At 35.3% G+C, this 21,366-nt stretch overlaps 2 protein-coding genes across 2 annotated transcripts in view; one reads left to right on the forward strand and one right to left on the reverse strand.

Annotated features, from left to right (window-relative positions):
- MTREX (Mtr4 exosome RNA helicase) overlaps positions 1-20,654 on the reverse strand; it is a 92,927-nt gene extending 72,273 nt beyond the window's left edge. Inside the window, exons 1-7 of the mRNA XM_040622255.1 lie at positions 20,379-20,654; positions 13,905-14,042; positions 12,511-12,577; positions 8,779-8,841; positions 7,756-7,868; positions 2,195-2,369; positions 994-1,084 (exon numbers count right to left, since the gene is read on the reverse strand). Coding sequence (XP_040478189.1) covers positions 994-1,084; positions 2,195-2,369; positions 7,756-7,868; positions 8,779-8,841; positions 12,511-12,577; positions 13,905-14,042; positions 20,379-20,512 — 781 coding nt within the window. The 5' untranslated portion in view covers positions 20,513-20,654. The remainder of the gene's footprint in view (positions 1-993; positions 1,085-2,194; positions 2,370-7,755; positions 7,869-8,778; positions 8,842-12,510; positions 12,578-13,904; positions 14,043-20,378) is intronic.
- A 140-nt stretch (positions 20,655-20,794) lies between these two features.
- DHX29 (DExH-box helicase 29) overlaps positions 20,795-21,366 on the forward strand; it is a 42,667-nt gene continuing 42,095 nt past the window's right edge. The window contains exon 1 of the mRNA XM_008691679.2: positions 20,795-21,133. Within this exon, the coding sequence (XP_008689901.2) occupies positions 20,953-21,133 (181 nt within the window). The 5' untranslated portion in view covers positions 20,795-20,952. The remainder of the gene's footprint in view (positions 21,134-21,366) is intronic.

Genomic DNA, 21,366 nt, shown 5'->3' on the forward strand with positions numbered 1-21,366 from the left:
CATGAAAGAGTTGATGAGCAGCAAAACTATGTCAGTTTTTATTTAAATGGAAAAAAAACTAGAAAAATCAATTTGAGAGGTTCCACCTAAAATAAAAAGTCAATACAGGATTCCTTATTTTAAAACCAAAACAGCTCTGGTCTGAACTTAATTTTAGGAATTCAAAAGGGGTGAAATGTTCAAAGCATAAATGATTTCATAAATTATTACTTTCACTATAAATACAGGTTAACTCAGTGCTTTAGTTTAAATAAAAACTGAGTTTTGAGTGTACATGTTAAACATTTAACTTTTAAATATTAACATCAGCCCTCCCAGTTCCACTCAAAATTCCAAGTATACTTACTTTTGCTTACAGTAATGTAATAGTTCAAGTAAAATGATGTTTATTTTTTTCTCATTTGTATTTCATAATCCCTATTTCATGTTCTTTTTTTACTATAACATGCATTTCTTAGTTTTTAAAAACTAAAACGCTAATAAAAATCAAGTAAGTTAACTTCAGGCTAAGAACTTTAAAAATTTCTTTAACACTTATTTTGGAGAGTTCAATCTATTAAAAGTAAACTAGCTTTAAAGCACCTGGGTGGCTCAGTTGGTTAACCGTCTGCCTTGGGCCCAGCGTCAGGGTCCCCGATCAGCAGGGAGCCTGCTTTTTCCTCTCCCTCTGTCCCTCTACCCTGCTTGCTCATCCTCTCTCTCTTCCAAAGAAATTATAAAATCTTCAAAAAATAATAAAAAATAAAAGCAAACTAGTTTTAGTACCAATTGTTTTGTATGAATTTGCATTTTCTCATCCAGAATTACTATTTAAGAAGCTGCAGTTAAATGAGATCCCATCAGAAATACTACATCATGTTTCCCGCAATTCAGTTTACTAGAACTCTAGCTACACGAATAGTGAAAGCAAAATTTAGCAACTATTTACGCAAAATTGCTAATGCCCTTCGTAAGGAAAATATGTGGCACACATCTCAACAACACAGAACATACCTGAATCTCTCATGTAATGAATTTCATCAAATATGACCCACGCTACTTCTCGCATAACTTCAGAACCTCTGTACAGCATGCTTCTCAAAATCTAAAAAAATATAAACAATTTAGCAAAAATTTGACACAACAGAAGTTCTTCTTTCTAACGAGGAATTTTGGAAATGCTTTAATGGAAACGTTAAAATAATTTAGGTTACTTCTCTTAAATCTATTTCATAAATCAAGTAATATTCCTTCTCTCATAAAACCAAATTATAAATGACTTCTCAACAGTTAGTTATCAGGTACAATTCATGGAAAGAATTATTATCACCCCTATCTGCATATATCTTAAGTATGAAGCCACTTCATTGTATATATAAATTCATCACAAGATCCACACTACCCAGGATATGAGAATAACTTAAAATTATCTTCTATTCAACATATGATACCTTATACTGTTTACTGATTTTTTTCTACTTCATCTCACAACATGGATACTCTCTGGCAGCCAGTATTCTGATTTTTGAGTTGAAGAAAATCTTCCACACATGGAAAACAGTTTTGGGAACGGAAACTTACGTTGGGCACCAAAATGAAAAGTAAGCAATGCTTTTGGCTGGCTCTGCAGGGCAGAAGTTAATTTATCCTCTCTATAGTACCATGTCTTTGTAAAACACAGGGTTATAACTCAAGAATGTATAAAAGTACTTGGTATAGCCAAGACAGCTAAATGTGTTCAAAACATAAGATGTTATAAGTATACAAGTTTTAAGTAAAACTTAACTACAACTATGGGAAAAAGTTTAACTGGACATTTTAAAGAAAGTTATTTATGTATTTGTATCGACACTAAAATGCAAACATAAAAAATTGAACGGAAGGAAAAGCCACTACATATATGAAACTGGATGCAAAACCGTCAATGTATTTCCATGTCACTGCCAATAAGCCTTCAAAAATATTTGGTGGAAAAAAAAGATTCTATCTACATTATATGACAAGTAACAGAATTAATAATTTACAAGTAAATTTATATAATTACTAAACCCTTTTAAGAAGAACTTCTCCCTTTCTAATAAATCTACTCGGAAAATAAAGTATTACATTTTATCTATACAGAGCAACTGATAAAGCATTATACATTCTAATTGAATAGATACATTAATTAAATTAAAATTAAAAGGGAAAAACTGGCTGAGACCATATAAATTACCTCTGTGGTCATAACAAGACAAGACGCTGTAGGATTAATAGTAACATCTCCAGTCATCAAACCAACATCTTGAAATTCTTCATACATTTCCCGGTATTTCTGGTTACTCAGAGCCTTAATTGGACTGGTAAATATTACACGCTGTTTTTCCCTTAAAGCCAATGCAATGGCATACCTATAAATGTGAAAGCAAGTAAGAATAAAGCATTCAAAACCTTTTCTTTAAAGTACGTAATTTTTAAAATTCTATTAATATATAAATTATGTCCCAACTTTCCCTAATTACTTATCTTAAATGGAACTGGCAGAACATTAATATCTTGTTCTATTTACTAATGACAAATTATTAAAGTAATAATTGTTATAATAAATATGAAGTGTAGTGGTCTAAATAAACAAGAATATTTAATTGTGGTCTATTGGAATTAATGTAACCTAATTGCTAATACCAATAGATAACTAATGGTTACTCTATTTCTTGGAAAGTAAAACACTTTTGGTTCTATAAATGGGCCTCCAAAAATTGACAGCCTCTGCCTGTCAGTTTATACATACATAAACAGTTAGCAAACACTGGGAAATGAAGCTGTGTTCCTCTGAGTTTCAAAAATAAGTTCATCCATATGTATGCTTTCCCCGCATGTAATAATTATACAAATCACTCCTTGCCTGGGAATTATGATGTGTTCTAATTTTGGAAAAGTTCTTTCACAGCTATTAACAAAATGCAATACAGTAGTTTTATCTTTTTAAAGAAAATTCTATTGAAGTTTTTAAATAAAGACCATGAAATGATAACTAAGGTTAGCACTGTGGTAGAGTCTCCTTGTTTAAAATATAATTCTGGCCCACAACAGGCTTATAACCTATTTGGTGAAATAAAAATAATATTCATCACAGCCATATAACCATATTCTCCAAAGAGTGAAATAAACAAATAATTAAAAGCATCCAAATATCATCAAATACAAAGTTTAGGAGATAGACTGAAAAAGATATAGAGATGCTACAATATATTATCTAAACTGTTCACTTTTGAACAAAAAATTAAAAGATAAAAAAAGAAACAGGGAAGTATGATCCATACTTAGGGAAAAAAGCAGTCATGAGAAACTAATTCTTAGTGGGTCCAGATGTTGGACTTAGTAGACAAAGACTCAAATGCAGCAATTAGAAACATGTCCAAGAAATGGAAGGAAGCCATATTCTAGGAATTCAAGGAAAGAGAGGGTAATTATTCAACAAACAGGCCATTGCAACAGAGAAGCTGAAACTATAAGTAAATGAAAACACTACAGATGAAAAGTATAACTGAAATCAAGAATTCACTAGATGGGCTCAAGAGCAGATATGAGATGACAGAACAGCATCAGTAAATATGAAGACAGATCAACAAAAATGATCAAATCTAATGAAAGAAAGAAATAGAAGACGAAAAACGAGAACCTCAAGTGTCCCAGTGAAAGTTCCAAAGTGAGAAAAAAGAAAAAAGTATTTGAAAAAATAACAATGAAAACTTCCTAAATTTGTTTTAAAAAATATTAATCTACAGATCCAATAAGCACAATGAACCAAAGCAGGAAAAAGTAAAAAAGAATCACACCTAGAAACACTGTCAAACTCTGAATAACAAAGACAAAAAGAAAGTCTTCAAAGCAGCAGGAAAACATTAAACTCTGGGAAACATTAAAAGACCCAAATCAAACTTTTAGAGATGAAAAATGCAATGTCTGATTTGAAATACATAGCATAAAAATAAAATCAGATTAGACACTGCAGAAGGAAGATGAATAAACTGGATGACCTATCAAGAAAAGCTGTCCAAAGTGAAAAAGAATCAACTCCAAAAAACAAAATAATAAGAAACAGAGTTTATGTGGAATAAGAAACAGAGTATATGTGGACTGTGAGACAACCTAAAGTGGTATGATAGAAGTTTAAGTGAAGTCCCCCAAGGAACTAGGAGGAAGGGGAATGTCTGAAATAAAAATAGCTGAGATTATCCCAAATGTGATGAAAACTATAATAAACATACAAATCTGAGAAGCCCAACAAAATCAAGCATAAGAAGCCGGAGAAAAGTCACACCACAATCAAACTGCTTCAAAACAGTGATGAAATTAAAAACAGCCAAACATCCCATCAAAGCAACATGCAAAGAAGCAGGAAAATAGTGACCTATAATGAAGGGAAAAAACCAATCAAAACAGATGAAGAAGTAACACAGATGAAAAAAGCAGCAACAAGGACATTTCAACAGTTTGTAACAGTATTCCGTATGTTCAAGAAGCCAGAAGAGGGATGCCTGGGTGGGTCAGGCAGTTAAGCATCTGCCTTTGGCTCAGGTCATGATCCCAGCGTCCTGGGATCGAGCCCCACGTCGGGCTCCTCGGTCAACAGGAGCCTGCTTCTTCTCCCTCCCCCACACTCGTGCATGCTCTCTCTCAAATAAATAAAATCTTAAAAAAAAAAGAAGCTAGAAGAAAGTTAAGTAGTAAATAGAGACATGAGAAATGAACACACACACACACAAATAACTTCCAGCAAGGAAAACTATAGTATAAGATGAAAATGCAATAAATGGGATTAATGACACATTAGACAATGCAGAAGACTAATGAAATGGAAGATATAGCATTAGAAAACGCCCAAAATGAAACACACAAAAATGGAACATAAGATCAGTGAATCATGAGACAACTTTTAAGAGGCCTAATATAATCCTAATTAGAGTCCTCAAAGAGGAGCTACAGGGAGCAACGAAAAACAAACCCAAAGCACAAGAAACACGAAAAAAATGACACCAAGCATCATCATAAACAAACTGCTTAACACCACTGATAAAGACAAAATCTTAAAGTAGCCAAGAAAGATACATTATCTAGACAGGAACAAGGTAAGGATGAGGGGATTTCCTGTCATAAAGTATACAAGTCAAAAGGTACTTTTAAAAGAATTCAAATTCTATATTAAGTGCAAATATTTTTCAAAAATGAAGACAAAGTAAAAGGTATTTTAGACATGCAAAAGTTGGAAGAATTTTTCATCAGGAGACTTTTACTACCATAAACTGTAAAGGAATTTCTTCAGGAAGAAGAAAAATGATGCCATAAAGCAATCTGGATCAAATAACACATCAAAACGTATCAAATTATTTTGAAAACATATCAAAAGCATTTCCCAAACATACCAAATCAAACAACAAAATCTGTGGTGCAATATTACACAAAATTTAATATTACTACAGCAATACGAAACAAAACTTTATACCACTAAATGCCTGTATTAGTAAAAGAAAGGTCTCAAATCAATGCCTTTACCTTTCCTCCCTAAAATACTAGAAAAAGGAGAGCAGATGAATGCCCCAAATCTGAATCTAAATCATTAAATAGAAAATAAGAAAACAGAGAAAAATCAACGAAACCAAAAATTTGTTCTTTGAGAAGATCAGTATGACTGATAAGACCTCTAGCAAACTAATCAGTAAAAAAATAGAGAACATTACACTGATGCCAAAACCAGAAAAAGACATAATAAAGCGAGAGACCAATATCCTTCATGAACACAGATGCAGAAATTCTTAACACATTTTTAGAAAATCTAATCCCATAATGTATCTACCAACAGGAACTTCTTTGGGGTTCCCAGATCCCACTGAAACATGGGGGGGGGGGTTCCCCACTCACAACACCAAGCAATTCTTACTAGCAAGGTATCTTGAGAATCCAATTAAATTCCAATTCTCCCCAGAGATAGCATCAGATTACACAGTTTAAGGGCTCAAAGATTAAACTCAAAGACTGCTCTCCAACCCCCACTTCAGATGCCAATAGCAAGCCCCAGGCCAGTTACCTGTGCTTTTGACCAACTGGCTTCAGATTGAAGGTTCCAACAACTTCCTCCTTGGTACAGATCAATTTGCTAGAGCGGCTCACAGAACTCAGGAAACACTTACATTTATCAGTAGATTAAAGGATATAAATCAATAATCACATGAAGAAATATATGGGGAAAGGACGAAGAGCTCCTATGCCCTTCCTATCCAGATGCACAGTCTTCTGGAACATCTGTTCCAGGAACATCTGCACATGTTCACCAACCTGGAAGCTTCTTTTTGGGTTTTTATGGAAACTTCACTACATAGTCATGTCTAAGTCATTGGCCATTGGCTGACTCAACCCCTAGGCCTCTTCCATCTACCCTTCCTGGAGGTCAGGCAAGACAGTGGGTGGAACTAAAAGTTCCAACCCTCTAGTCACACAGGCAGTTCTCCTGGCTACCAGCCCCCCATCCAAAAGTGACATCATTAACCTAACAAAAGACACCTTTATTGCTCTTATCACATGAAATTCCAAGGGTTTTAGGAACAGTGACTCAGGAACCAGGGAGGAAGACCAAATAAATACATGAAATACATATTTGCTCATTCCAATGACCAAATAAATATTTCTTATAAATCACAATATTGCCGTTTATTAATAGGGTTATATATATCACAACCTTGCAGGGTTTATCTCAGGATGGTTTATTATTTGAAAATTAATGTCTACATCATAGTAATGGGAAAAAATGCATTTGACAAAGTAGCTAAATATTCTGTATGCATGCACGCATGCACGCACACGCAAACTTGGAATAGAGGGGAACATCCTCAATTTGGTAAAAAGCACCTGTGAGGGGCGCCTGGGTGGCTCAGTCGTCAAGTGTCTGCCTTTGGCCCAGGTCATGATCCCAGGGTCCTGGGATCGAGCCCTGCATTGGGCTCCCTGCTCAGCAGGAAGCCTGCTTCTCCCTCTCCCACTCCCCCTGCTTGTGTTCCCTCTCTCACTGTGTCTCTCTCTGTCAAATAAAATCTTGAAAAAAATTTTAAAAAAGGCACCTATGAAACACCTACAGGTAACAGCATGCTGATGGAAGACTTAATATCGGTAACAAGGCAAAGATGTCCTGTCTTCATCACTTCTGTTCAACATTGTACTGGAAGTCCTAACCAGTTCAGTAAGGAAAGACATTGAAAGTATTTAAAATAAAAAGAGAGAAGAAAAGTATCTTTACTTACAGAACTCATACAGAAAAACTAAAGGTGAATTAAGAAACAAAGTTACTTTAAAATTTCATTTAAAAAGCACACGGAGAACAAGGAAAGAAGAGAGAAGCATGACATCCAGAAAACAATTAACAAAATGGCAATAGGCACATATCTATTAGTAATTACTTTAAATGCAGACAGACTAAATTCTCCAATAAAGAGAGTGGCTGAATGGATTAAAAAACACACTCAGCTATATGCTACCTAAAGAGACTCACTTCAGATGGTAAGGACACACACAGACAGAAAGTGAAGGAATGGAAAAGAATATTCTATGCAAATGGAAACCAAAAGAAAGCAGCAGAAACTATACTTCCATGAAACAAAACAGACTTTAAAACAAAGACTACAATAAAAGATAAAGAACAGTATTACATAATAATAAAGGGGTCAATCCAACACAGGAACACCTACATATATAAAGCAAATATTAACAGACCTAAAATCTCCTTTAAATAGAAAAGCTACTCACTCAGCGCATACAGTTTTTCCTGCTGATGTATGTGCAGATACTAAAACAGACTGATTATTATCAACACATTGAATGGCTTCTCTTTGAAAAGCATCAAGAATGAACGGGTATTCCTATAAAAAGAAAATCGTAATATCTGCATGAAAATGCTCTAACCATATCAGAGCACACTTAAAATCAAGAGATGTTACCCCCCAAAAGCATTCTGGGAGCATTTCTTTATGATTCTATTTAGGAAATATGCCACCCAATAGAGAAAATTAGGAAGAGTAAAAAAACACCTTTAATTAAACAGCAAAAAAGTTAATTCTACTCTCTATTTCTTCAATTACTTTGCTAATATACAAATTATATTAATTACAATATAGTAACATTACCATTTATCAACAGCCTGTTTTGTGGTAGGCACTGTGCAACACATTTTCCATGGATTATTATTATTAACGTTCCCAACAACCCCTAAAATAGGTATTCTTTCCTTTCACAGATGGGAATTCTGAAGCTCTGAAAAGCAAAGTTCCTCACTTAAGTTCACTCAGCCAAGGCAGAATAATACATCTACTAGACTTTTAAGAGTTTGTGCTTACTCCATCATTCTTCCTTCTGCATTTAAAGAAAATATCACTTGGAAAATTTGTATTAATCGTTTAAGTTCTATCAGAACTTCAAAATCCATTTAATACAGCATTAGAGTTTAAGTTTCATTAGAAGCTTATTAAACTCCCAAAACTGTATGTATGACTTAATGTACACGTCTTTTTTCCTAGAGAAAGGTTGACAATTTTCATTTGATTCTTTAAAAAGGTGGAGAATCATTACTTTCTTCTTTAAAAATCTCATCGCATGATTCTTTTTTTTTTTTAATCACGGTTGTTTACTGATTTGGTTCTCACTATAGTCTCAGGTGGCTTCCCCTTGGTTTATATATACTGGAAAGTATAATAAAAATCTCATTTGAAAGAGTTTAAGATTTTTAGAAAACAGACACAAAACCGTACAAACTGTACTGTCTAATGTACAGACCTTTGCAGCTTTTCCAACTCGAGGTTTAAGTGGTAAATAATCTTCATCTGCAGGAAGTGCAACCTGATGTTAAAAAAAAAAAATCACCAACTCACTATTTGGAGAACTGATACACTTAACACTCCATAATTAATGACAGTTTGAAACATACAAGTGATAGTATTTGATACAGTCTTAGACACTGTAAAATTAAATAACTGCCTTTAAGAACAAGACAAGTGCTGGGCACCTGGGTGGCTCAGTCAGGTAAGTATCTGCCTTCAGCTCAGGTCATGATTCCAGGGTCCTGGGATTGAGTCCCTCATCAGGCTCCCTGTTCAGTGGGGAGTCTACTACTTCTCTCTCTCCCTCTGCCCCTCCACCCCCGCCTTGTGCACACACGCGTTCTCTCTATATCTCATAAATAAGAACAAGACAAGTGCTAAAGCTAGAATAATCAAAAAAATCTCTACTTGTGTTTATCTAATGGTAATGTAATTAAAACCCTTTAAGTTCATCTCCCTGAAGAAACTGTGTTATTAAAGTTTAGGACCTATCTTAGCTATCTTTGTATTTTCCACAGCCTGATACTAATGAAAGCTCAAAAAAGCTGAATGGACATAAAAAGGGATGTAACTATATGAAATAAAACTATGTAGAATAAAATGATACTCCCTATTTCCTAAAACAGAAAATTTATTTTCTCCCAGTGAAAATTAAGATCTGGACAGCAGTTCGTAATTTATCTAAATTCCCGAGAATTAAACCATTTAGTGTACAAAACCCCAAGGGCAAAATAAAATACACACAAAATTAGAAATAATTTATAAGAACAGGGGCGCCTGGGTGGCACAGCGGTTAAGCGTCTGCCTTCGGCTCAGGGTGTGATCCCGGCGTTATGGGATCGAGCCCCACATCAGGCTCCTCCACTATGAGCCTGCTTCTTCCTCTCCCACTTCCCCTGCTTGTGTTCCCTCTCTCGCTGGCTGTCTCTGTCAAATAAATAAATAAAATCTTTAAAAAAAATAATAACTTATAAGAACAAAGCGTCAGTAAGCAAGTATTACATGAGGTTACCCATCTTAGAAATACTGAGAGACTGTGGACAAATTTCCAAGTCGATTACAGCTGACCCTTGAACAAGACAGGATTTGGGGCAACAACTTCCCCCCGCCCCACTCCACATAGCCGAAAATCCATGTGTAACTTTTGATTCTTCCAAAACTTACCTATTAGTAGCCTACGGTTAACCAGAAGCCTTACTGATGACATAGTTAACGCATAGTTTATATATATACTATATACTACACTCTTACGATAAAGTAAGCTAGAGAAAAGAATTAAGAAAATCCTAAAGAGAAAAATACAGTTCTAGTACTATGTTTATCAAAAAATATCTACTTTTAAGTGGACCTGTGCAGTTCAAAATCACGTTGCTCAAGGGTCAACTATGATCATAATAATGTGGGTAGTATTTCAAAAAGGACTAAGTAGACCCTCATTATAATTAAGAAAAGTGAAACTTAGTAAATTAGGAAACCTAATGAATAATTCCCAGTATAATGAACGTGTTAGAAGAAATGTGACGTTCTAAATGGAATCATGAAGGGAGACAACAGTTAGAATTTGGTATTTTATCCTGCACACGTTAAGAAAGAGTAACTTATCAAGTGTTTTTACTAATGAATGAATACTTTCGGGGGATAGAATAGTTTTCATTAATCTTTCCCTTAATATTGTATATTCACCTTTACTAGGATTCTAAGAAACTTCTAAGTAGTTTCTGATACCCAAGTAGTTTGATAGTTGGACAACCACTTATTCTAAATTTCAGGAAATGGCATGCTTTGTATAACTCCATCTCTTACAAATATGATCAAAGTGAGTCTATCCAAGAAAGCACAGCCGTTGGTATACTGACAAAATCAAATTTCTGGATCTGGAAATCTGAAGCCTAGACCCCAGATCATGGTATGATTCCCGTCAAACATAATCAACCTACAGTGCTATATGTGATGAGCTGAGTGACCCTCTCACATCTCTCCTGGTACTTTCTATGACATGAACAAAGAACATCGGTGGGAAGCAATTAAGATTTTAACTTCTGCAAGATTTAACAGAAGAACAACAGATTGTGTTTTCGCGTGTACAAGAATCAAAGAGTTTTTGTTTTTATTTCCTGAAAACAGTCTGGGTAACACTAACATACGACAGGAGAGACACTAAGGAGTCAGAAAAATAGAAAACCAGCAAAATGATCAAGAGTCAAACCTACCGAAAAGTCACTGGTGACTTTTGTCACAGCAGTTTGAAAGAAATGGAGAAGAAATCTAATTGCAGTATATTTTAAAATGAATGGCAAGTTAGAAAGTCTAGCAGGGATTTTCCTAGCAGAGCAGTCAAAAGCAACTCTGACTAGGGACCACATCTCTTTTATGTCTTCATACTCAGTGAATAATACAATGTCCCTGAGACTCAAAAGATACATACTCAATTAATGACTACCATAAAAAACAAAAAACATAGTGGCTGTAAAGCAACCTAGAATAAAAGAAGCTTCTGAATATTCATATGCTGATAGGAAAGAGCAAATAAAGAGATTCAATCTAGAAACAATCAAGGGTAAATGGAATGATCGAAGTCTTTGTGAAAGCAAGATAAATTACAACCAAGAACAGTGGCAAAACAAGCCTCCTTAGTATTGCCTTTTCCTTTGAGTGGATGTGACAGGTGCAGATAGGCATGGTGAAGGAGGTTATAAACAGAGGACACTCCAACTTGATACCCTCAAGGACACTCCAACTTGATACCCTCAAGCCTCTAATGGAAGTAAAAGGTAAAGTTAGCTGCAAAAAGTGAGAAGTGACAGAAGGAGGGATTGCAGAGAATTGTGAAGGAAAGAAAGAACTTTTGACTTCTTAAGAGCAAATTTTGTACCCCCGCCATCTTTTTAAGACCAGAGCATTGAAAAGGGTCTAGTATAAGTACTGAATGAATAAGTGGGTATTACAACTGCCAAGCTGAGTGCTATTCTAAAGGAACATAAAGGAAATTATGAGAACAAGTGCAGAACAGGTATTTTAAAAACAAGGTTCTAAATGTCTATCGAAAGCCATTTTTCTCAATTTGGAATTACTCTGCTTACTCAATAAAGACTTTTAATAAGACTTATCAGTTACCTGCAATAATAACTTGTAAGGTATATTGTAAAGACAGAAGGCTTAGTATAAAGAAACAGTGTTACGGTTCCCTTATGACCTTAATGTTTTATAAAGTCTTACTTCTAAAGGATTACTAAAGCTATCAGAGACTACTACCTTGTGGCGAACAGTGAAATTGCAACATATCAGTAACCAGAGCAAGACATGTAAAAGCACATGACCTGTCAGTTGACTTGAGGAGTATAGGAATGAACGTATACTCAACACCTACTCTGTGCTAGGTCCCTTACGCTAATTTTCTTCTATAATCTTCACAACTACCCCATGAGGTAAATCCCATTATTCCGAATTTAAAAATTAAATGTCAAAAAAGGTTAAGAAATTCATCTAAGACTTAGATAAAATGCTGTGTCAGGTTCTGAGTTCAGTTTAGAATACAAAACCCCAGCTCCTTCCACTGGACTATATACCCCACAGGAACTACTAGTTTCCAAAGCCCCTAAGACTAAACTGCTTGGTAATGATCATACTAGACAGTCCAAAATAAGCTCCCATTTATAACACCAACTTCCGATATACTCTTTGTGCTTACCTCATGTGTACACCCTTCAATAGTTTCAACGGACTGTACCTTGACTCTGGGCATCAAGTCTGCCAGACTTAAAAAAAAAATTATTAAAGTTACATTAAAATAAATTATTTTTCTATAATTAGATAATAAGCCTTCGATCTGCACTATTAAGGAAAATGACACTGCCAAATTATAGTACTAAAATGGAAAAAATTTGCTATTAAGAATATTCAAAAAATTTTTCCAATTACTCAAATCTATGCTGAGAATTCAAAATGACCAGTTAACATCTATATTAACAAATAGAGTACAGATGCCAAGTGGATTATTCAAAGAATTTTATCAGCGTAGTTTCAAAAACTATTTAAAAAAAGGAAAAAAAAAAAAGCACCCCTCCAAAGCACTGTCACTACTTCAAAGCATGAAGCTGGTTATAAAAACCATTACATGATAGAGAGTACAAAATAAACTAGCTTAATACAGACATTGCTATAATTTATAGAAGTGTTCCCTATTCTCTTCAAAATCCTAAATTCTTATCTAGCTTCTGTTTACACTCTGAAAGGACAGGACTGTGGATAAACTGAAGAAAAATCATACTTCGGACAAAACCTAAGGGTTACTACAATAAGCAACGATTTTAAACTGCCAATTATTATATTGTAACTTATTCCACTAGCTTTGGAAAACGGTGCATCTGAAATATTTCAGTGACACATCTACCACCATTTATAGTAGCTATTTCTCCTAGCTAAAACAGCTAACTGGTTTAAAAAATTCACAGAAAGAGNNNNTTTTTCATGGTAGTACCAAGCCAAAATATGGCATACAAGAAGAGAGAAGCAAAGCTGTGAAGCTTCATCACCTCAATAACAAACAGGTCAACCCAAGTAACTGGTAGCAACTTCTATGATGAGATGAGAAATATCAGCTATTTCAGTCATAGATATCCACGGGCCTCCCTCACTAATAGCAGTCTTGAGATTCATAGCCACTCTACTGCAACATGTAACAGTAAAAATCTAATTCCTCTTAATATTCTTTCTCACTTATACTTTCCATTGCGTCAGTTTTATTCTTTTCATTTATTCAACTCTCAGTGATCCTCTTCTTGGGACACTAATAAAAGAAGGAAATGTGGGGGTTTTTTTCTTAAAAAAAAAAAAATCAGGCTTCAGGATTCTTACTCAAAGTGGATTCTAAAACATTAAAGAAGAAATCTTTTCTATATTGTCTTCCATTTTCCAAAGTTAAACAGATGTTCTATATTTTTGTATGAATATAACTAAAAAATATTTTTCTTCATTTAATTCAACAAATCCTTTTGTAAAGTAGCAACATATAAGTAATTTTCCAGACTTTATGCAACCATCCAACTTAAGAGTTACTAACATTTATGACAATGGAAATACTACCTTAAATCTTCAGTTACTGATTCTTCCACCCTAGGCTTCTTTCCAAAAATGGGTTCATCTGTGCCCTCAAAATCTGCATCTCTCTTGGCTTTTCCAATATTAGTTGACTCTGACTGCAATTTACCATCAAAACGTTTCCTGAAAAGTAAATGATTTAGAATTAATTCTTCAGTATCAGTTCTTACTTTAAGGGTGATTCTATAAATTATTACTCTATTATATAATAGATGCCATTTACAGTTTACAGAAAATCATGGAAGTAAATACAACAAATCAAAACTAGCTAAAGCCCAGAATACCCTAACTAATAAAATTGAACAGTACTCTTGACATTTCGTATTTTCTTGTAAGTTTTGCTTTAAAAATATTCCACAGCTCACATTAACATAATTATTAACATCAAACTTTTAAAAATTATAAAACAACATTAAACATTTATCTACATGAGCACCTTCAATAAAAATTTAATGCTTTCGCTTGTCCCATATTACTATTTAAAGAGAAAATTTTTTCTTTGTGGTTGAATTCATTGGTCAAAAGTAGTGACAATAAACAGTACTTGGTGGACTAGATACCCAGAGAGGAATTCAATCTGACCTACATGCTTGTTACATTAAACAATTACATGTGGATTTTAGATCTAATTATGAAAGGGAAAACAACAAAGCCTTAGAAGATAAAAGTATTTTCATGTTTTACTAAATAGGACATAAAATTATTAACCAAAAATGAAGTCTGATAAATTGGAATGCATTAAAACTAAGAATTTCCGTTAATCAAAAGTTATCATTAAGAGAGTAAAGGGGCAAGACAAAGAGTAGAAGACATTTGAACTACATACAACTGACAAATGCCACATATCTAAATAAAATATAGAGGGTGGAGATTACAAATTTAAAAAAATAAGTAAATGGGAAAAAAAAAAAAAAAGACCTGAACAGGCATTTTACCAGAGGAATATCCAAATGGCCAGTAGGCATATGAAAATAAGCTCAAAATAATTACTGACAGGGAAAATAAAAATTAGACTACACTGAATCAATGACTCTCAAATTTCTGAACTCTGAATTCTTTACAAGTCTTAAAAATGATGGAGGATTTCAAAGAATTTTGTTTATGTAGTTATACCGACTGCTATTTACCACAACAGATATTAAAATTGAGAATTTTAAAAATATTTCCTCTTAAAATAGCAATAACAAAACCGTAATGTTAACATAAATAACACCTGATAAAAAGTAAGTATTTTCAAAATGAGAAGAGCAGCATTGTTTTACAGTTTTGCAAATCTCTTTAATGTCTGGCTTAAGAGAACGTATCTGGAGTCTGCATCTGTTTCTGCATTCAACTTGCGATAGCTACCATCATGAATTTCATGAACAACGCTAAGCCAAAGTCAGACACAAAGGTATATATTCTGAATGATTCCATTTACATTATCTTCACAAACAGAAAAAAATAATACGTTATCAGGATAGTCACTTTTTCTGGGGGGAAAAGACGGATGTCTGAAATATTCTATTTTTTGTCCCAAATGAGGGTTACATTGGTATGTTCATCTTATGAAAATTCAGCTTATGGACTTATACATTTCTCTTTTTCTGTTTTACTTCAAGAGAAAGGTGTTTTGTTTTAAAGAGTAACAAATAGTAATGATGTATGCTTGAACAATCTTTCCATAACAAAGTTCCTTCTTTGATGCTTAGCAAAACCTGAAATTTGTAAATCTTATTGCTCCCATAGTCAGAAAGGGATTCACCCTTGTCACATATTTGTGGCTGACTAAAGTGAATCTCTTTTGAACAAGCCATCAGTATCCTTGAACCTCAGTAAAGTAAGGCATTTGGATGATACCTAAGATCCCTCTAGTTCTAACATTCTACTATTCTATCCTTGATAATCTATCCTTGAATTATTATCAATAATGTCAAAGTATCAAATGTCAAAACCAGACAACTAAAACTTAGCAGCAGCTGGTGACAACCATAAAACCGAAAAATTTAGTTTGCATAACTTTGAGCAACTTAAAACCTAAATTTATAGAACGCTTTCCTTCAGAAGAGCTATATGATTCATAACTATGTCAGACTTTCAGATCCTCAATTATTTATTTCTCTTATAGCTTGGGTATGTATGTCACATGTGGAACTTGCACACTTGAAACACCTGAGTTAAACAGAAGGATGGAAATAAAGTGTCAGAGATAACAAGCTTACTCTTTTTTATTTTTTTTCAAGATTTTATTTTTTAAAACTATCTCTACACCCAGTGGGGGGTTTGAACTTACAACCCTGTGATTAAGAGTTGCACACTCTAGAGAGTGAGCCAGTCAAGCGCCCGGAAGAGTAAGTTTTTGATTTACTGAAACTGCATGAAAATGTTATTTCTAGACATGACATCATGGAATCCTATACAGAATCTTTTCTTATATAGGATATTAAAGTAATTGGCAAAATATGAGTAAATCCGTAGATTAGATAACAGCACTGTATCAGTGTTAATTTTCTAATTCTAATAATCATTCTTAGGATTGAGATATGGACCTCAATGTGGCAGAGAGGAGAGAGGCACCATTCTGCCTGCCACACTGTTGAAAACACAAAATGGTACATCTCCTGTGAAGAATTTGGCAACACCTAGCAAAATTACATACAGGTACCCTTTAACTTCATAATTCCATTTCTAGAAATCTATCCCAAAGAAAAAATGGCAAAATAATTTTAAAAATCAAAAAAAGGACAAACATGTACAAGACTATTTTTAATAGTAAAAAACTGAAAATAACCCAATATGTCTATTAAAAGAATACTGATGGAATAAACTACATTACATCCACATAAGGAATTACAACCATGCAGGTATAAAAAACAAAAAAGAGTTCTACATACTAACATGGAGTTATGTCTATTTCATCATGTTAAATGAAAAATGATGAAGAACAGTTTTTAAATGGCATATTTTGTATAACAATGAGTGGAGAAAACAGACACAGACATGCATGTGCACATGTGTATTTTTTAGAAAGAAATAAAGAAACCAAAAACTCAAGGGGAGGTCAGAAACAGGGCAGAAGACACAAAGATAAAAGAATGTACTGTTTTATACTTTCTATTTTGGAACTGTAAAATAATGTTTTACATAATTTCTTAAAAAATAAATTCTTACCAATCCTTAGAAGTAGAAAATAAATTGAAACAAATGAACAGAATAGATATCAAATTGGTAGCATAAATATTTAGAAAAGGAACTACTGAAGAGTATTTTCATTGTCAGTGTGATATTTTTTCTAAGGATAAATTCTATTCTGAATGGTAATACTACTATATATTATTTTTTTAACTATTATAATATATAAAGTTTAATTATGTAATTATCATTAGGGATGAAGATTTTGAGAAAAAAAAAGGATACAATTATCAAAGCCAAATAAAAACCCTGTAATATTAATTATGCTGTAAATGTCAGTATGAACTTTTTTTCTAAAAACAGTGATTCCCCAGTTCCTTCCACTCTAAAGGCCTAAAAGCAATGAAATCCTAAAGCAATGAGCACTCTAAGCACCAAATAACATTTCCCACTATAAGGAACTGAAGACCCTTTGGAGAGAGCAGATTTCGGGTTTGGACTGAATATGTATACTATGAGTCTAGAAAATCTTTTGCCAAAAAGCACAGAAGCTCTCAAAGCCTGACTAAGCTGGTCAAAGAACACAAGAGCCAATTTAAAGAGTTCTCATTGGTAGGAGTATCAAAAATAGTTAACGCAAATGACTCAAGTGTCTGTCAAAAGATGAAGGTATCAACATATATGGTATATCCATAAAACTGAACACTACAAAGCAACAAAGAGGAACTGGAGATACACACGTCAACTGAGTGAAGCTCCAAAGCAATGAGTATGAGAAACCACGCAAAAAAGGAATATACACTGTAGTATTCCATTTAAATTGAATTCTAGAAAATGCAAGCTGTTCTTAGTGTCAGAAAGACCAGGAAGCAGGGCTGGAGAGAGGGATGCACTACAAACAGGCATGCAGAATTTTGGTAGTCTTGGAAATGTCATCTTGACTGTGGTGATGATTTAGGATACTTTAAATATACCCCAATAAAACTTTTTTAAAAAGAAAAAAAGAATGCAAAGGAGTGCAACACACCAAATCATAAAAATCCATTCATCAAGAAACTAAACACATAATCACACACCCATGTTGGTCACCATTAGAAGTTCCTTAGGGCACAACTCATTTCTCTTCAAACTGAACAAGAATCAAGCATTTTCCTACCTTTCTTCTATGAACTGTATTTCAGGGTAAACAGCTGATAGGAGAATGTTCTTTTTTTATAGATGGATTTGACAAATAAATGCAAAAAGGACAAAAATAGAAAAAAAAAATCACCATTTTGCCAACCACCATGGAAATAATGGAGCGAGGCAACAATCATGCTAAAGCCATTATGAGAGAAGTTGCTGAAGAGGGATAAGGTTGGTCTATTTTAACACTCATCAATCTTAAAAACTACATATGTCTCATGATGTAATGCAATTGAAGTACACAGCTGCACTATGAATTATTCCTATCTAAACTGAACCTGAATCTCATTAACTATTATCAGCGCAGTCCAATAAATACATATACAATGCAAACTTCACATGTAATTCTAAATTTCTAACCATATTAAAAGCATTAAAAATAAATGTTTTAATATATTTCATTTAATCCAATATATAAAAAATACTATCAATTCAGTATATATCAAGATACAAATTAATGGGGTAGTCTGCATCTTTTTACATTAATTTTTCAAGATCTGGTGTGTATTGTACATTCAGAGCACATCTCAATTCTGACTAGCTACAGTGTGTGTCACACCTACAGGCGCATAGTGGGTATTATACTGGACAGTTAAGCTTTAGATGTAAGGACAATTTACAGTAAATACTTAAGGATATAAGAGCTCGTTACATAACAGCATAAGAAAGAAAATTCAGGTTTTAGAGACTATAGAGGACAAAGGACCTGGTTTTTCATCTCAGCTATCCGTCCAAAAGACATATGGCCTATTCCATTGTTAGTATTCCATTGTTAAGGCCTGTCACTTTTTTTTCTTCACATTTTGTGCCTTTCCTATTTCTTCCTTCTGCCACCTTCTGACTTGAGATTCTTTTGATTTCCTGAGAAATAAAAATACTTCCTTAATTTACTGTCTTACTTTTATTGTCTTTCCTCTTTCAATATACTCTTAACAATCACCACCATGTTAATTTTCCTAAACTACCACTCTACTTACCCAGTCACCAAATTAGGACAAAAAAAACCACAAAAACTTATTCACCACGGTTTAAAAATGAAATTAAAGTTCATGTGCTTGATATTCAAGATCCTTCACAATCTAAAACCAATTCGTACTCTCAGTTTTATCTCTTGTTTTCCCAAAGCTAACACTCCCTCTAGCCCAATTTGGACTCTGAAAAAAAAAAAAATCTGCCCATGAGTAACAAATCATTTCCTCTTGCATGTAAGGCTCCCTGAATGACACAAATAGATATTTCTTTACTGAACCTGTATAGCAATTAACTGTATACACAACTTATTTTATCTCAATCACCTACTAACCTGTAAAATATGTACCTGTTCCCTCTCTTTATCAGGACTAAAAATTCCTTGAGAGCAAAATCATGTCTAATTTAATTCATTCTCCTGGTATCTCCCCCAGTGAACATTAAATTTTGTTGATAAACAATGAATCATCTTACTTTACTTAGAATCATCTTATTTTAATTCATGATTAACTTTTTCTGGCGCTACTATGAACAATTCCGTACACTTTAAGGCAGTTTTATGCATCAGTCTATACTCAAGTTTAGGAACCGGTAAGTTTTAAAAATTTTCTTGGTAAACTCAAGGATAACCAGCTGTTGACAATATATTACGTGCTAAGCACCCTCAGGTGCTTTACATATATTATCTCCCTTGATCCTCACAACCCCAGTAGTAGGCACTCTCACGTTTTTATGGGCAAAAAAAGAAAGCCTGGAGATTAAATTTCTCTACCTTGTCCTGTAGTCCGTACCAAGTCAATCCAAGTCACGTTTTCTAAGCTTCTTAACCCTATACTGAACAGGTCATTAGTTTCATTTATTAGACTGTGCCAGGTACTGTGGGGTACAGAACCTAAGAAATACCTTACCTCCCCCTCCCAACCCCAGAGCGCACACCGCGGTAGTCAACACGCTAGGCGTTAAAGAATTGCAGTGGCTGGAGCTCACGCTGCCGGCGGACACCGGGGAACGCCAAAATCTCGATTCACCAAACCAACAGTCTTCCTCCTCCTCCAACATTTTCCCCAAACCCCTTCACTTCCCGACGCCACTCGATGTACACTCCAGTTACTCATGCTCTACAAAAGAACGTTGTATTTTCTCCCCTTGCAGCATTGAGAGAGAGGGGAAAAAAACTCCTGACACCTTCCTTACCCGCCCTTTTCCGCAGACCCCGGCGGCCCCTTCCATTTCCCCTTTTCTTTCTCCTTGTCTTTTTTAGATCCGGGCGCGGTGGTCGAGTCTTCCTCGAACACGCTAAAGAGTTCATCCCCGAAAGCGTCCGCCATCTTTCGGAGCTGGGAGACCAAAACTCCCTCCTACCCACGATGCTCTGCGAGCGCACCGGCAGTGACGCCAAGAGAAGCCTCAGCTGTCGCCCTTAGGAGACAAAAAGTAATCCGTCATACAACCATCCTCCAGAATTCTTCCCTGACTTCTTCTTATCTTCTGACTTTTCCTTTCCGACCACTACCCGGGGGCCACTTCCCTGACTTAAAGAGGGAGCGTGGAGAGGAGGCCCGGCACGCCGCAGGCACCTACGGGGCGGCGAGGAGGCGGAACCGTGGCGAGTCGGACCAATTGCAAGGCAGCGGTCGCCCAGGCCCCAGAAGCCCGGATGGAGGACGCAGGTTGGCGGCGTGGGACCCGGGGAATGTAAAGAGCACTTGGAGGCGGTGCTGCGGCGGTTCCGGGATCTGGACCGTGGCACTCTTTGCACAGTTGCAGCATGGGCGGCAAGAACAAGAAACACAAGGCTCCGGGAGCCGCGGCGGTCCGGGCCGCAGTGTCTGCTTCCAGAGCCAAATCCTCCGAGGCCGGAGCTGCTGGGGAGGCCCCAAACAAGAAGCCCGTGGCCAGGCCGCCCCCTGCCGCTGCCGCCAGCACCAGGGAGCCCCGAGTTAAGCAAGGTACGAGCGGTCCTGGAGCGCTGGGCTTTCCACCCCTAGCAGCTGCTGCTTTTTCCAGGAAAGAAGCCAGCGCAACTTGGGCGGGCCCTAGGTCTCAAAATTTGTATCTCCCACACCTGGAGCTGCTAGTTCCCTATCTGGTGGTTTTGTTCTAGCTCAGTGTAAGCTGTTGGGGCCTCCTAAGTTATGACAGTAGCTCTGTTGCCGCCTGGCGTTTCCCACCTACCCCCCCC

The sequence above is a fragment of the Ursus maritimus genome, unplaced genomic scaffold, assembly GCF_017311325.1.
Source record: "Ursus maritimus isolate PB19 unplaced genomic scaffold, ASM1731132v1 scaffold_5, whole genome shotgun sequence".
Taxonomy (NCBI): Eukaryota; Metazoa; Chordata; class Mammalia; order Carnivora; family Ursidae; genus Ursus; species Ursus maritimus.